This window comes from Dreissena polymorpha, chromosome 9, assembly GCF_020536995.1.
Source record: "Dreissena polymorpha isolate Duluth1 chromosome 9, UMN_Dpol_1.0, whole genome shotgun sequence".
Lineage (NCBI taxonomy): Eukaryota > Metazoa > Mollusca > Bivalvia > Myida > Dreissenidae > Dreissena > Dreissena polymorpha.
In genome coordinates, this window is record NC_068363.1 from 68,403,510 (window position 1) to 68,420,563 (window position 17,054).

Genomic DNA, 17,054 nt, shown 5'->3' on the forward strand with positions numbered 1-17,054 from the left:
GGGGTAATCCAATACAATTTGTTAGATTATGCAATGCTAACAATAACAAGAGCACCGCAAAAGCGGGTGCCAACGCTCGGCTGCGGGTGCAGTTTTGAATAAAATTTAATGATAGCTTGTCAGATTTTGTTTAGAGGTCACAGTGACCTTGACGTTTGACCTAGTGTCCTACAAATGAAGTTTCAAAGTTGTAGGTGGTAGCACTTTGATTTTAGAGCCCATGTAAACGTTTTAGCACGACTCGGACGGCGGACGACGAGCTGGTTATGACAATACCTCGGTTTTCTCCGAAAACAGCCTAGCTAAAATTGACTGATTACTTTTAAGCAAAAGTCTACAAACACATCAATGGAACATAACTACAGTAACGATCACAAACGTTTCCACAACTTATTCAAATTTAAATTGTTCTTACACGTTACTGTTGCCTAGATGATTATTTTTCTTATTAAACTCACTAATTATATTTTTTATTAAAATCTTTGTGAAAATAACAAAACAAGTTATTAGATCAAATTTTTGGTTTGAACATGTAACTATTCACAGTGATTTTAGCATAGTCAACTATTTTTGATTAAAATAATAATATAGAGTATAATGCTAATAAATCACTTGATAATTCACATATTAATTGCCGGCACCATGGTGTTGAAAACAAGGATAAACTAAGCTGGTTAAACAGTTATCTCTTCCCTGACATGATTGTTTCATCAAGAGTGTAAACGAATGATCATCCTGTAACATAATGTTTTTTTTATAAATAAACGTGTTTTTGTAATTGCATGCTTATACCTATTTTTGATATAATAATATTCTTTTTTCTATAACTACAATAATAAGTATAAATCTCACATATAAGGTTAATCATTCAGATTGTTAGTCATAGCATGCTTGCTTATTATTTGCACATCGTTTGGTATTCCCACTTTCACATATAGCAAAATCTGCATTTCATGATGTTGATCTGATTAGGCATATACCCTTATATCATGGGAGTTTACCATTGAAACATTTAGTTACTGCCCTTTAATAAAAATATAACAACATATATGAATGGCTATGTTATAGTTAACCCGCCTTGCGGGTGCAGACCGCTCATCTATTTTCTTTTTTAAGGTGAAGGGACTCTCAATTTCAATCACAAAGGAGGGAGGGGTGGCGTGAAGAGGGGTGTATAGTGTGGGGGTGTGGACATTTATTACATTATCTTCAAAAAATGCGGAAAAAAAATGCAAAAAAAAAATCGGGGGGGGGGGATTCTTGGGTGCGATGGTTGGACGGTATTTCAAACATAAAATAATAAAAATAAATATTTGTGTTTTTTAACCGTTTTAAACAAAAAAAAAATGGTGATGGGGGGGAGGTATAGTGTGAGGGTGTGGTGGTCATTTGTGAGATGATCTAAAAAAAAATAGGGGGGGGGGATTCGGGGGGGGGAAGGGGGAGGGCACGGGGGATGGTTTGGGTGGAGTCTATTGTGGTATGTCAGGTAAGAGTAGTTTTGTTAAAGTATCAATCAAATCTAACCATAAGTAAAGAAGTTATGGAAATTTTAGCAAAATTTAATAATTTGACCTTGAGAGTCAATGTCATTCAAAGGTCAAGGTAAAATTCAACTTGCCAGGTACAGTAACATCATGATAGCATGAAAGTATTTGAAGTTTGAAAGCATAGCCTTGATACTTTAGAAGTAAAGTGGATCGAAACACAAAATTTAACCATATATTCAAAGTTACTTAGTCAAAAAAGGGCCATAAATCCGTAAAAATGACAACCAGAGTTATGCAACTTGTCCTTTTACTGTACCCTTATGATAGTTTGCGAGTGTTCCAAGTATAAAAGCGATATCTATGATACTTTAGGGGTAAAGTGGACCAAAACACAAAACTTAACAAAATTTTTAATTTTCTAAGTATAAAGGGCCCATTATTCCGTCCAAATGCCAGTCAGAGTTACATAACTTTGCCTGCACAGTCCCCTTATGATAGTTAATAAGTGTTGCAAGTATGAAAGCAATAGCTTTGATACTGAAGGAATAAAGTGGCCCTAAACACAAAACTAAACCAAAATTTTCAATTTTCTAAGTATAAAAAGGGCACATAATTCTGTCAAAATGTCAGTCAGAGTTACATAACTTTGCCTGCACATTCCCCTTAAGATAGTTAGTAAGTGTTGCAAGTATGAAAGCAATAGCTTTGATACTTAAGGAATAAAATGGACCTAAACACAAAACTGAACCAAAATTTTCAATTTTCTAAGTATAAAAGGGCACATAATTCTGTCAAAATGCACGCCAGAGTTATCTAACTTTGCCTGCCCAGTCGCCTCATGATAGTAAGTAAGTGTACCAAGTTTGAATGCAATAGCATTGATACTTTCTGAGAAAAATGGACCTAAACGCAAAACTTAAACGGACGCCAACGCCGATGCCGACGCCAAGGTGATGACAATAGCTCATAATTATTTTTTTTCAAAAAATAGATGAGCTAAAATGATATACAGCAAAGAACAAACTGTCCACAAGAGAGGCGCGCCATGATCCAGGCTGAAGTCAGGAAGTCAGAACAAAACAGAGACAAGCTAGAGCGGTAAAATTGGTAACCCAAGAAGCATGGACGACATGGAATACAATAGACAGGAAATTGACCCGGGACGACATATGGAAGTATGACTCAATCAGACTTTCCTTCCTCCTTAGGTCAGTCCAGGATCTCCTACCATCACACGTTAACCTCTGCCGTTGATGACTCATACCAGACCCTAAAAGCCAAGAATGTGACCGTCCCTGCACTCTACAACATGTTCTTCCTTAATGCTCTACAGCTCTGCCACAATAAAGATACAGATGGCGCCACGGCAACGTCCTCAGAGAGGTTGCTGACTGGCTTGAACACAAAAGTAAAAAGGAATGCAGTAACACACCGCGACAACAGTTGATCAACTTCGTGAAGCCGGTAAAATTGCACACAGACAGCCAACACAGAAAACCTCAATCCTAAACGGCGCAACCGGATCGAGCATTAAGGTTTACCTTGACAACAAGCTGGTCTCTATCCGAGTATCGTCTAGACAAACCTAAGGCCGGCATCATGATGTGGTCAGAGCCAGGGAAACGACTCATAATAATCGAGTTAACTGTACCTTGGAAAAACAGATGCGAGGAGGCCTAGTCCAAGTTACAGAGCTTCTAGAAGCTTACAACAAAAGAGGCTGGCTTACTTGGTTGTTCCCCATATGATTAGGCGCTAGAGGGTTCTGTGCACAATCCGTGAGCCGAATGATGTCAACAGTCGGGTCTTTTGGCAGGAATGGATGGCGGACTATCCAGAAACTAAGCCAAGCTGCAGAGCTGTCGTCCAGCTGGCTGTGGCAGAGCGTAAAGATGCAGCTTGGGAGCAGTAGAGCTATCGACATTCACATCGAAGTAACGGTGGCCCACCCTACTGAGATGTCCATGTTTCAGGGGCGAAACATTGACGACGGAGGGATTCCATGCTGATGATGAAGGTCGATCAGCAATACACAACCACAATAAAACCCGAGTCTTTAGGAGATTAAGTGGTGTGTGTGATACTGTATTCAACTAAAACAATCTTCGTAAAAATACATCACGTGAACGTAGAATTCTTTGAATGGAATATATGGACAAAACTTATTCAACGATGTGTTCATGCAGCTCTTAATGAACATAAACTAAAACTATAGAATAATTTAACAACAAATGATAAGTGTATTCTTAATTTGACATATTTTAGAAAAATAGACAAAGAACTATCGTATGCAAATTTACTTGCGACAGCCAACACAGCCCAAACATAAGGCCAGTATTGTTAATAAAGTGATTTTCCGACGTGCCGACTTCAATGTTTGACGAAACAAAAATTGAACCTCGATTTTTTGTTGGATGCCAAAAAACGGTTTTTAGACACGACACGGGTTCTACAAACATTTTAAATGATTTATAAATCACCCGCTTGAATACGTTAACATCCTAAATGTGCTTGAATTTACCAACACCGTCATTGTTTTTTCACGAACGCTATAACGCTATCACCAGCAAAGTATGCTTTTTTCCCCAATTATAATTAAATTTAGGTACAAGCAATACAAAAATAACGCTGCTGAACAATTATCCAAAATGTGAAACCAATTTTAACGCCTTTCAACTTTAAACCGTCATTGTTTTACGTACAAATACGGTAGAAGTTTAAGAATAAGTTCTATATCATGTTTATTGCAGTTGTAGTGAAGAAAGTGTGCATAGAATACGTGTTCTTTTCCATATTTTCATTGGGTAAGAAATGGGTACGAACGCTCAGTTTGTTCCTGACCTATTCGTTCTAAAAATGGAAAAATCGCAAACTCAACAGTTTCGAACAACGAATACCCAAATAAAATTAATCAATGATTTGAAATGGTATTTTGTTCAGGTTAAAAACGATGCAGTTGTATCCAAAATGAAATTCCGTGGTCCAATATGTCAGGCACTTGGAATTCGTTGTTAAGATGTAAAAAATAGAAAATTGCAAAAACTTGACTATTTGAACAATGAGTTAGAGCTTGTAATACATGAATTTTGCAAGAGAGAAAATTTGAAAAGTAGAAGTGTGTGTATAGTTATCAGAGAGGACACACATATTGTTAAGTCCCGATCTTCACGTCCTGCCAGAGTGCATTTACTTAGCACGGCAGTGTTTTTTCCTCCAAATTATGAACATGGAAAATTGTTTAATCCCTACAAGAAAGTGTTATTTTAAGCAAATTATGTATTACAAGTAACACTACTGGTTTATAACTTAATACATTTGGAACAAAAGCTTTTTATTTTATTGATGCGTTTTATTATGTCTGCGGAATTGATTGTACTGGATTATAAACTATTGACTGCCACGTTTATACCTCAATAGCTTTGTTGTTTGTTGAGATATAGTATTTGTAAAGCACAAAATGGATTTCTTGTGAAACAACAGCATATGAATGGTAAGTTTCAGCCAAATGAGATAATTAAAACAAAAGTTATAGCAAACAAGAGTATTTTGTTCCACGTACAAGGTCCGCAAAACCCACACATATTGTGACCAAAATGCTCAGCAAAAAACTCACAAAAAAGTTAATTTTGGGCAAGTTAAAAATGTTTACATTTAGAGCCAGTTAAAATATTATAAACATTCAACATTCAAACTAATTTAAAAACTACAAATCAAAACCAATGATCATTTAGCAAATAAACATGTTTGAAAAATAATTGGGGTTGCAAAGAACTTCATACCATAACATTTTTAACATAAGTGAATTGGTCACCACCTTTGTTTTCCTCCTTCTCCTGCTCGACACGTTTAGAAAAAAATATAGATTGTATTGATTTTACATGAAATACCATCAATACAGACAAACTTTTCACTTTGTCCATATGTTCACTACTGTGTTGATTGTTATGTAATCTGAGCACTATGTATCCACTGGGGGCTGACGAGGTATAAGCGTAGTCCGTTTCGCTACGAAGTCGAGTATATGTTTTACTACGAAAACATTGTGTACATACACATGACATCGAAGAACGGATTAGTGGAAATTTGTGTTCAAAACAGGTAAGATTATGCTTTTGTAATAACAAAACTCTGAATTTAAGCACAATGACATTTCATAGGTCTGTTACATCAAATTATGATTCAACATGTGTCTGGTTTATGCGTTAAACATGAAATTTACTGCTGATTTATCAAACCGAAGTCAAGTTTTATTTTACAAAAATGCAATTAAGGTTTACAACTATGTTTAATTGACACAAGTTTACAATTTCCATATTGATGTATGTATCGTTAAACCACTGGTGTGTTCAGAAATGTATAGGGTGACCCAGTTGTCAGAAATAAAGGCTAAATAGTATTATTATGTATGATCATGTCTCTGACAGTATACGTATATGCCTCGCTACGACAACGCTTTAGCGTGTATGCGTTCCTCACCATAGGGACCGTTAAGTAAAAATATTCTATTATACTGCATATATATGTATTTAGTATATATAATCGAGTATTTTTACCTAACGATCCCTGTGTTCCTCACAGAAGACGTATTGGTTATCTCTCAAAGGCGAAATAAAGGACATGTTTTTTTTAAATACAGAGTCATGGAGTGCAGTGTCACAAGGCATCTCCCACATAAAGGGAACCTTTTCGTTTTGATGCTCATGCGCACAATTAAGCACAGCATCTTTTGCACTGGGAAATGGTAGTCTGCAGTAACTGCAAACTGCATGTGATATGTCCTGAAAAGGATACAGAGACTTCGTTGAGTAACCTATACATTATATTTGTACTTCGTAGCACAACCAATACATACTCTGTGCGAAACCTATACATAAAGCGACTTGTAATTTCCTTCGACACAAAGCATTTGAATAATTAAAATACATGTTCGTAACCGTTTTTGTACTTTAAAATGTGTAATGTACAATGAATCAAAGTAACATGTAGTTTTATTCGATTTAAGTTACAGTAATTGGCTATTTTAACATAATAACCACCTTATGCATTGCTTCAAATCAAAATATTTCGATTTTACCTCAAAATAAATGTACAGGCTGAAACTACGCACATTTGTTATTAGTATGTTATTGAAAACAAGTACCTACCATTACTGGATGTTCCGTTCTCTAATCCATAAACACCAGAAAAGATGAAACTGGCTTGATTAAGTAGTGTATGTACACAATGTTTTCGTAGTAAAACATATACCCGACTTCGTAGCGAAACGGACTACGCTTATACCTCGTCAGCCCCCAGTGGTATCAGCAGACGAGCTATTGTATAAAACCTATTTCACGGAGTTTTCCGGGGAAAGTCGACGTATGACGATTTAAAATCTGAAGTTAATTTACACGGTAACAAATTTTGTAATCACAAGATAATACGAAATAAATAATTTAGGTTTATAGTTAACTTCAATATAAACCAACTGTTATCGAAATACATGCCTGGGTAGACAAAGTACGCGAACGGCTGTCACACCGGTCAGTCGTTTCACTCGGAATTGACGTCAGCGCAAAACGGGTCGAATTCTATTTTAAACCCACATTTTCAGAAAATGTAAGTGTGCATTTGATGTAAATCTTATAAACGTACTCGATCAATATGACTTGCGCATTGCATAACAGATAGCAACACAGATGGCTAGCGTCGGATATGAGGACAGCGTAGATTTGTTTACGGATATAAACGAAGCTGTTGACAAAATCCAGGTATAAACCTTGTTTTCCTTTCAATTATTTTTCTGATATTAATTAAATAAACCAGTGCTGTAAATATAAATTTATTCCGATGTTATTACATATTTGTAACGTATTATTTAAAAATATGGTTTATTCATATATAATTATTTTCACCTACATGTATAGTATGCCTTCAAGAGGCTGATTATCTTCATATGGAGATATTTGCGCTCATTTTCATACATTTCCCTTTGGCCTCTATTGCGTTTATTGCTCGGATTGTTCAAAATACCATTTACAGGCTGTCAAGCGGTCATACTTTTTCCTACTTTTTCCTACTATTTCCTACTTTTTCATCAGGATCCTACTTTTTCCTATTTTTTTACCAAATCTTCCTACTATTCCTACTTTTTCATTTTCAATGGAGAATATTTTTTTTAAAGAGTTTATTTAGTAAACTTGCAGGATGAATGAATCTATGGCATGACTGTATCCCTGTTAATGTGCATTCATCTTAGATAAGACCTAACAACCCATGCTGACTGTCTGCTAGCACCTCTTCAGGAGCATAAATATTTATTTCTTATGTAACTTTTAAAATTATTGACAAGTTTTTTTTTGAAGTAACAATAGTGCCTTGTTTACTTCCTTAGCATTTGTACACTGCAGACTTCACTACCTTACACAGTTCCCAGTGATGCAAGAGCTGAGGGAACCCATTGTTTATTCCAGTTTTATTTTGTTTCCATTGACAACAATTTGACCAAACCTTATGCATGTTTACATGATATTGCTGTTTGGAATGTAGAGATATAGAGATACATGTATTGTATGAGTGGTTATGTAATATGGAATTTATTACACAAGTTATTGGAAAAAAGATAAAACTGATGCTTTGCCGAGTTTTCATCATTTACAAATATAATGTAATAAATTCTGTATTACATGACAACGGATATGATGTTCTATTGATATCATAGGTACATCATGTTTAGTAATTAAAGATAAATGCACATAGCCTAAATGCCCTGATACATTTTTATGCTCCCGGTAGGGTGGCATATTGCAGTTGTACTGTCAGTCCGTTTGTCTGTCTGTCTGTGTGTGTGTGTCCGTCCGAAATCTTTAATATGGGCCATAACTTTTGCAATATTGAAGATAGCAACTTGATATTTGGCATGCATGTGTATCTCATGAAGCTGCACATTTTGAGTGGTGAAAGGTGAAGGTCATCCTTTAAGGTCAAAAGTAAAAAAATAAAATCCAAGGGAAGTAATAAGCTTTAAAAGGGAGATAATTTCTAAACCTGCCAAATGATATATTGAAATTTTATTTCAAAGCTGCGCAATAGTGGGCATTGTGTTTCGGACAAACACAATTCTTGTCTAATGATGCCATATGAAAAAGAAAAAAAAAATGCCATAGCTAGTGAGGTAACTTCAAGGTGTTAAAGCGAAGTATTAAAATTATTAAACGGCATTATTACACTCCCGCAAAGTCATCAATAATGTAAAAGCCATTATTTGAAACTGGAATAAACAATGTAGTGCAACTGTTTCATTGCCCAATCAATGCTGTCATAAAAGATGTCAGGTGATAAGGTCCTATCTCCAGTTGCATAATCTGCTCTGCAATGACCAGTCATTTTGGATGTAACTTAAGTCATTATAACTGCACCCTATTGTCAATTTAAAGGTTTCACAATGTAGCTGTAGCAGAGCATTTACACTGCTTTATATACTAGTATTAATCTTGTACAACAAGTTGGTGTATCACTAAATAAATTTGGTCTTCTGCTTAAGGATATAACATGCACAATATAATTACCATTTTTATATCGATACACAGAAGACCTTTAACCACTTATTTGATGATACACCAAAATGAACAGCATCTAATTACATGTATACTTCTTTATCAGGGTAGCTTTGCTTGAAACTTAATTATCATAGATACACTATAAGTGCTAAAATTCCTAGTGGGAAAACAAAGTTTAGCCCTTCATGGATGGAGAAGTTGGACAACAGTGGAAAAACACTGGGATCATGGTGCAAGAGAGATACCGGCAATGAGTTTGCAAGATATTGCACTGTCTGAATAAAGTCCATCTTGTAGTAATTCTGGTGCTAATCAACTTATAAGTCATGCAGATGGATAAAAACACAAGGAAAACATGAAATACATGCATGATAATTCACAAAAGCGTTTGTTTGGAAGTGCCCAAAAGCCAAGCAGCTCTCGGGGTTGTGCGGATAAATCTATCTGTATGCAAGTACATCCATCACACAAGGAACAGGTACAAAAGGCTGAAATCTTCTGGGCCCTTAAGGTAGCTTCAAGTGGGTATCCATACAGAACATGTGATGGCACTCCTGCTCTGTTTCAAGCTATGTTTCCTGGACCTGTGTCTAAAAAATAAGTATTATGTATTCCTACTTTTGAGGGAAAAGTTCCTACGTTTTCCTACTTTTTTCCTACTTTTCTTGCAAAAGTAGTTCCTATTTTTATTCCTACTTTTTGAAAAAAGGTCACTTGACAGCCTGCATTTACTTAATAATAACAACAATCCCATAATTCCCAAAAGTACATATAAATATAATAAATCCAACTTTCACATCCGTTGTAGCCTCAACCAGAACATGTTGGTGCTTACCAAAACCAATGGCAAAAACCAATCACCGACTACGGGGATGTTGATTCCACATGGAAGCGACAAATGGAAAGTTCCAAGTTTGTTGGTGAGCAACATGTTAAAATAAATAAATAAAACCATGCTGTTTTGTTCTACACTACAATATGATCTTACAGTTTATGATTTTATTACACGTTTTTGTAGTATACATGTATTAAAAAATCCGTTTGTGTTTCGCAATCAAATCTTTATGGAGTACACAATGAATGTGTAGACAACCGATGATTAAAATCATCATAGGACAGAACATATTTTATTCACGTGAACTTTACAGTGTTTTGTTACTATGATTAATTTCATATGGTAATAAATATGTAGTGTTGGAACAAAACATCTGATATATAGGATCTGCACGAGTTGTCATATCATACCATATTTAATTAAACGAGTCCAGGAATTTTGTTAGTAAGCGAGTCTTTGGCGAGCTAACTAACGAATTTTCTGGACGAGTTTTATAAAATATGGCATGATATGACAACGAGTGTCAGACCTTTTTTATCGCATGCTTTTAAATGAGCAAATTAAATAAATATTTACGTAAACATAAGGATAAATCCCGAATGTTGTTTACATTTCGTGACGTCATTTGACGTTGCAACGTCATTTCAGCAAAATAACAAAATGCGATTGGTCAATAAAATAAAGCTAAACCAATTAAAACGCTTTAAAATGTTGTATTAGACATGCGTTAAATATAGAGAATAATAGGTTGGTGACGTGGATGGAGAATGGTTATCTGGCAAGTCGGAGGAAGTTCGGCTCACCCGATAAGATCCTCCGACGAGCCAGATAACCATTCTCCATCCACGTCACCAACCTATTATTCTATTTATCCTGTTACATTTACAACATTCGTTGAAATGTTTCTAAAATATATAGTTTTCCAGTATTTTGTGTTTAAATATTTAATATGGGAAAAAAACACGCCGCAGCAAAAACATTGCGACGTCACGTCATGCAAAACGCTTAGGCTAGCTTCCGTCTTGTTAAACAACACAGAAATCGAGTCAATCGTTATAAATTCAATACACAAAGACGAAATTATGCTGTAAAAATAACAATTTTTAAACAAACAATACTTTACACGTATGTTGTATTTTTTTTAATTGATAAACAAGTATATTTTATAAAAAGAAAATAGTACAAGCGTGCGCATGCGCGGACAACAACTGACGGATATTCGAGGTCACATGGCCTAATATCTTTTGGGATATAAGGTTACCTGGTTATCAGGCAGGATTTAAAGGCATGTGACAGGATAAAAAACAATATGTAATGGTTGTATTACATGGGAAACAGGGTATAGCATGTGATAAATACGGAATATTACAAGTGGCTAGCGTAACATTCCTTTTACTATATACAACAACTAACGAAAACAGTAAATTGTATTTTTTACTTTAACAAAACTGACAAAACAATGACGAAAACGGTACGCCATAGTTTATTTAGACGCGTATGAATACAGTTTTATGTAAATTATCGTGTAAACATTCGAACCAGGAAAACACAGGTTTCCGACACGCTTACCTTCATGCCGTCGTTAATCCAATGTTTAATGTCATCGTTAATCCAATGTTTATAACAATTAAGTTGACAACTTTAACCCGATATTTATAACAAAAACGTTGAAACAATATGCACTTCCACTTCTATCTTCCATGACTTAATCGAAACTTAGTTAAACCACACTATTTTATTGTATTTCTATCGAAATATACATTTATGCATGATAAACACACACTCCAAAATACGTTTTGAATTCGTTCGATGTTTTTAACAAATAGTTTACTGTTAAAAAATACCACGTCCGACAGCTCCTTAAATTCCATAGAGTTTAGATAAAACTATTGTGTTTCGTCACAGAAATGACAATATAGTATAATACATATTTCGTAATATAAAATATTTCTATTTTCGGTGCGCGTAATGTGACGTCATTAAATGGGTTGAAGTAATCCGGCTAGTATGGTAATACGGAATTGGAAACAGCGAGTAGCGTACTACGGGATTTTTTTTCAACGATTGATACAACCTGTATTTTGTTAAAAGCATGAAACAGGTATATAATAAAATCAAATACCTAGCTGTTATTATAATGTATTCTTTCAATGACTAGTCTGTTGTTTTGTATACAGGGATACAATGACCAGTGTTATAAATCCATCAATGCTACGTTGCGAATTTTAAAAGCTTTAGATATATATTTACTTAACATAAACAAGTCAGATTTGTTGTTTATTTTAAACAGCTGTATCAACGTAAACATACTAGGTCTATTTCTATCAAATCGTTTAATATAAATTGGCCTTAAATGAGCATATGCTTTACATTTAAACGTCACCTGAAATTCGTCCTCGAAAGCATTGGTATAACAGACTTGACAAATACGTAAATGTCTATCCATTTTTTCGTATCTAACAGTGTGCATTCTCAATTTATGGGAACGTATACGTAATTTCGTGAATACAGCTCTGAGATTTCTCGACTCTCGACACAATGAGATCTAGATAAGATTGAAATGCATGTGACAGGTTAAGTGTTTTAAACAAAGTTAAAACTCCATTATCTGTAACATTTTCATGCCATTGTTGCAAATATTCATCAATTAGCCTTTGTCGAAATGTACAAATAAACTGGTTTGCATTTATAGGTATGTCACTACACCAAACATAGTAAAAACCTTATCGTGTAAGAAGGTTCTTAACTTTACTAAACCAATTCGTTTTATTACTACTAACATCAAACATTAAATCTTCTACAACTGACTTGGTAATAATGTTAGCACTATCGTTTAACTTTAACCAATATTTTATAATACGTACATATCGGTTTATATACAATGGGTATCTTCCCAGTTCACCGTATACAGCTTCATTAGCTGTAGATTGTCTAACACCAAGCGTAGCTTTGCAAAATTTCAGATGCAGCATCTCTTACTGTGATGATTTGGTATAACCCCATATTTCACACCCATACGTAATAATAGGAGAAACAAAAACATCAAATAACTGCAGTGCTTCTCCTGGTTTACATTCGTATTTTTTTCAGATTTGACAATAAATTAGTCAATGCTTTTAAGCCTTTTTCATATAACGTCTTTGAATCAAGATTAAAATTACCAGTGTAATTAAGTGTAAAACCTAAATAGTTATAGTCATTTACAACATTTAATAATGTATCTGTACCTGTCAAAATATAATCCAGTATATAAACAAGAGGGCCATGATGGCCCTGAATCGCTCACCTGACTCATTAAGATCAGATGAAAACTATGACCTCTATTGTCTACACAATGTTTTTCTATGATTTGACCTAGTGACCTAGTTCCTGACTCTAGATGACCCAAATACAATCCCAATCCAGATTTCATCTAGATAAACATTCTGACCACAGTTCATAAATATTGGATGAAAACTGTGACCTCTATTGTCAACTCAAGGTTTTTCTATTTATTTGACCTAGATTTTTACCCCAGATGACCCAAATACAATCCCACCCAGATTTCATCAAGAATTCTGACCAAATTTCATAAAGGTTGGATGAAAACTGTGATCTCTAATGTCTACACAAGGTTTTTCTATTATTTGACCTAGTGACCTAGTTTTTGACCCCAGATGACCCAAATAAAATCCTAACCCAGATTTCATCAAGATAAACATTCTGACCAAATTTCATAAAGATTGGATGAAAACTGTGACCTCTATTGTCTACAGAAGGTTGTTCTATTATTTGACCTAGTGACCTTGTTTTTGACCCCAGATGACCAAAATACAATCCCAAACCGGATTTCATCAAGATAAACATTTTGACCAAATTTCATCAAGATTGGATGCAAACTGTGACCTCTACTGTCTACACAAACAAATTGTTGACGGACGGACGCACGGACACACGCAGGCACGCACAACGGACGCCGGACATCACACGATCACATAAGCTCACCGTGTCACTTCATGACAGGTGACCTAAAAATATGTGTCGGAGATAAACATGAACAGTTGTGGTTAAAATCCCATAGAAACAAGGGCTGTTTGTAAAACATGCATGTCCCCTATATGGGCTATAAGTTGTAGTAGCAGCCATTGCGTGAATACGTTTTTTGTCACTGTGAATGGTGGTGGTGGTGGTGGTGGTGTAGTAGTAGTAGTAATAGTAGTAGTAGTAGTAGTAGTAGTAGTAGTAGTAGTAGTAGTAGTAGTAGTAGTAGTAATAGTAGTTGTAGTAGTAGTAGTAGTAGTAGTAGTAGTAGTAGTAGAAGTAGTAGAAGTAGTAGTAGTAGTAGTAGTAGTAGTAGTAGTAGTAGTAGTAGTAGAAGTAGTAGTAGTAGTAGTAGTAGTAGTAGTAGTAGTAGTAGTAGTGGTAGTAGTAGTAGTAGTAGTAGTAGTAGTAGTAGTGGTAAAAGTAGTAGTAGTAGTGGCAGTAGTAGTAGAAGGTGGTGGTGGTGGTGGTGGTGGTGGTGGTGGTGGTGGTGGTGGTGGTGGTGGTGGTGGTGGTGGTGGTGGTTGTGGTGGTGGTGGTGGTGGTGGTGGTGGTGGTGGTGGTGGTGGTGGTGGTGGTGGTGGTGGTGGTGGTGGTGGTGGTGGTGGTGGTGGTGGTGGTGGTGGTGGTAGTAGTAGTAGTACTAGTAGTAATAGTAGTAGTAGTAGTAGTAGATAAAGAATGATCAAATGGGAAAAGGCACTGGCAGTAAATATGGGGCTCATTTACAGGTCAGATTTGGAATCTCTGCTGTAAAATGAGATTTTGAATGAATTAAAGGGAGGCAAATCTGTAATAAAAAGAACATGCATAAACCGTAGTTGTTTCCCTTGTTTGAACCATGCTAAATCCTTACAAGTTTGGAAAGAATTGGATGAAAAATTTGGACTTTATTGCATAAACACCATTTTCTCAATTCAAGGGGAGGTAATTCTGTACTTCATGGACCAATAATGCTCATTTTTTGTAGGGTTCGTGTCCTCATTGATATAAAGACACTGTGCAAATTTGGAAAGGATCGGACAAAAAATGTGGAAGATTTTTTAAAGTTTACACAAAATAGGCAAAAACGAATAAACATGCAAAGTTCAACGAGCTCCTGCGGCCATGTTTTTTGACGAATCAAATTTCTTTGAACAACTTTTTCAGGGGAGCCTTCTAAAGTCATCCCTGTGAAAAATTTTGAAAATCTGATGAGCGGTTTTTGACAAGAAGATTTTTTAAGGTTTTTACCATATATGGTCATGGCGGCCATCTTGCTTATGCGATCAAATTTTTTTTAACAATTCTTTTGTCCCATGACCTAGGGATGCTCCACATGAAATTTAGTTGAAATTGGCTCAATGGTTTAGTAGAAGAAGATGTTTACAAATTGTTTACAGACAGACAGACGGACGGACGGACGGACGGACGGACGGACGCCGGACGCTGAGTGATCACAATAGCTCACCTCGAGCTATCGCTCAGGTGAGCTAAAAACCACTAGACGGTTTCTTAAAAGTGGGCATCTGTCGATAAGTTGTTCATGCCAAACGAAAATTAATGAAAAAACTTTTTAAGTTTAAGGGAATTATATTGGTGCGTGTTTATTTCCCGTTATGTTCATTGAACTGTCACTGATAAATGAATTGAGCGACAGATGTATGTGCAAAACTTTGAGGCTTCATTTGACAACCTACTGGTATTACAGTATAAGAATGCAAGTAGATTCATGTGTATGGAAATAATGTTCAAAATATTGTTTCTTACAGTAAATGGGCCTCCCGTATGGGTGTCTCGTCCGTATTGCATGTCCGTTCAGAATGTCGTGTAAGTGAACAGAACACTTAATATGAATACGTCTACTATACTTCATTACATGACCCTCGTATTCTTGTAGGGCTGCTGTTAGTTACAGGCACAGATAGAACACGAAAACCAACGTACCCAGACAAACTGATAGTAGATGAACTGACCGCAAACTATGCGATTCAGCATGAAAACTTGCAAATGTATTTATAATATTTCTATCACTCCGTTGCAGGAGACATCGATTTTAAAAAGGCCGACTGGGCGGAGTCTAGACAAGCGGTTGACGCAATTATGGACCTCCTTCTGAAGCAGCTACGGGAGCAAGCGAAGAAGTACGAGGGCCTCCGAATCGATTCTTACATCCGTCAAGGAAGCGCAAGAGAAGGCCTGAAGGTTCTAGACGCTAACGAGTTCGATACGTTGCTGTAATTTCATATAGAAAGTCTTAAGGGCCACATTGATCATTCAGCAATAACCAACGTCTGCGGAAAAACGATTCCAGGATTTTGCAACTTACGTATCTACGGAATAATCATGGAAAGATTAGAGAAAATATGTCCAAGACTGTTTAAGGAAGGCGTGTTTGCGCAACATAATGGCGAAGTGTATCTGAGCTCAAAAGTTTCACATGAAAAGATATTCGAGTCTATGGTCAATACGGCAAGACATGTGATAACAACAACGCTGCTAAGTGATAACAGGGCCCTGAAAAAGGCGCCAAGCTTCCGATTGTGCAGAAATATGAATCCACCAGCAATAAACGTCACGATTAAACTCTGGTACAACGATAGTTTCAAGAAGAAAATCGATGTCGATTTGGTGCCAGCTTTTCTACTTCGGTATGACGAGAAGACAACATATGAAGGTAATCAAATGCATAGCCCGATCCATGCAGTCTGCAAATAGGTGGAGAAAGTAGATTGCGACGAAAAACTCGTGTGGGACGTTAAAACTACGGGTTATGAGAAGCACATCCTAGATATCGCTAGAAAGAGTTGTCGGAAACGTTACATCACGACAGCTTTGCGAATAGTGAAGACATACTTCGTTAGGAAAGCAAAACTTGCGAAATATGAAGGCATCGCACCGCCACAAATTGTGACTGTCTTAAAGTCGTACCACAGGAAGCAAATTGCTTTCTACCTTCTCTACTATCTGTGCCACAAATGTCCTAGTTTTCCTTTGCCTTGTGCCCTACACGCCCTCGGTTATTTTCTTGACTTGTTGTTTGAATGTCTAAGGTCCAAAAGTTTGCCCCATTTTTTCTACGGCGGTAACAATGTGGGTACAATGTTGCCAGGATTTCCCCAGAATTATGGATTTCAGCTGCGATACAATATGTTTCAGAAGATCAACGACGAGTCTTAAGCAAGAGCAACC

General features: G+C 36.1%; 3 protein-coding genes across 9 annotated transcripts in view; 1 reads left to right on the forward strand and 2 right to left on the reverse strand.

Moving 5' to 3' along the window:
- Positions 1–17,054, forward strand: part of LOC127844341 (uncharacterized) — a 182,497-nt gene that overhangs the window by 98,971 nt on the left and 66,472 nt on the right. For 2 of the 7 annotated variants that reach the window (XM_052374464.1, XM_052374463.1), the window contains exon 4: positions 15,972–16,539. In XM_052374464.1, coding sequence (XP_052230424.1) covers positions 15,972–16,103 — 132 coding nt within the window. In that variant the 3' untranslated portion in view covers positions 16,104–16,539. Of the gene's footprint in view, positions 1–6,922; positions 7,241–9,836; positions 9,949–15,906; positions 16,540–17,054 lie in introns of those variants that run through there. The other 5 variants (XM_052374460.1, XM_052374462.1, XM_052374465.1 and 2 more) reach the window with 5 other exon arrangements.
- The window catches only part of LOC127844340 (adenine phosphoribosyltransferase-like), a 128,403-nt gene that overhangs the window by 35,944 nt on the left and 75,405 nt on the right, over positions 1–17,054 (reverse strand). The window lies entirely within an intron of this gene.
- The window catches only part of LOC127844336 (protein-glutamine gamma-glutamyltransferase K-like), a 226,580-nt gene that overhangs the window by 4,734 nt on the left and 204,792 nt on the right, over positions 1–17,054 (reverse strand). The gene's annotated exons all lie outside the window — the stretch shown is intronic.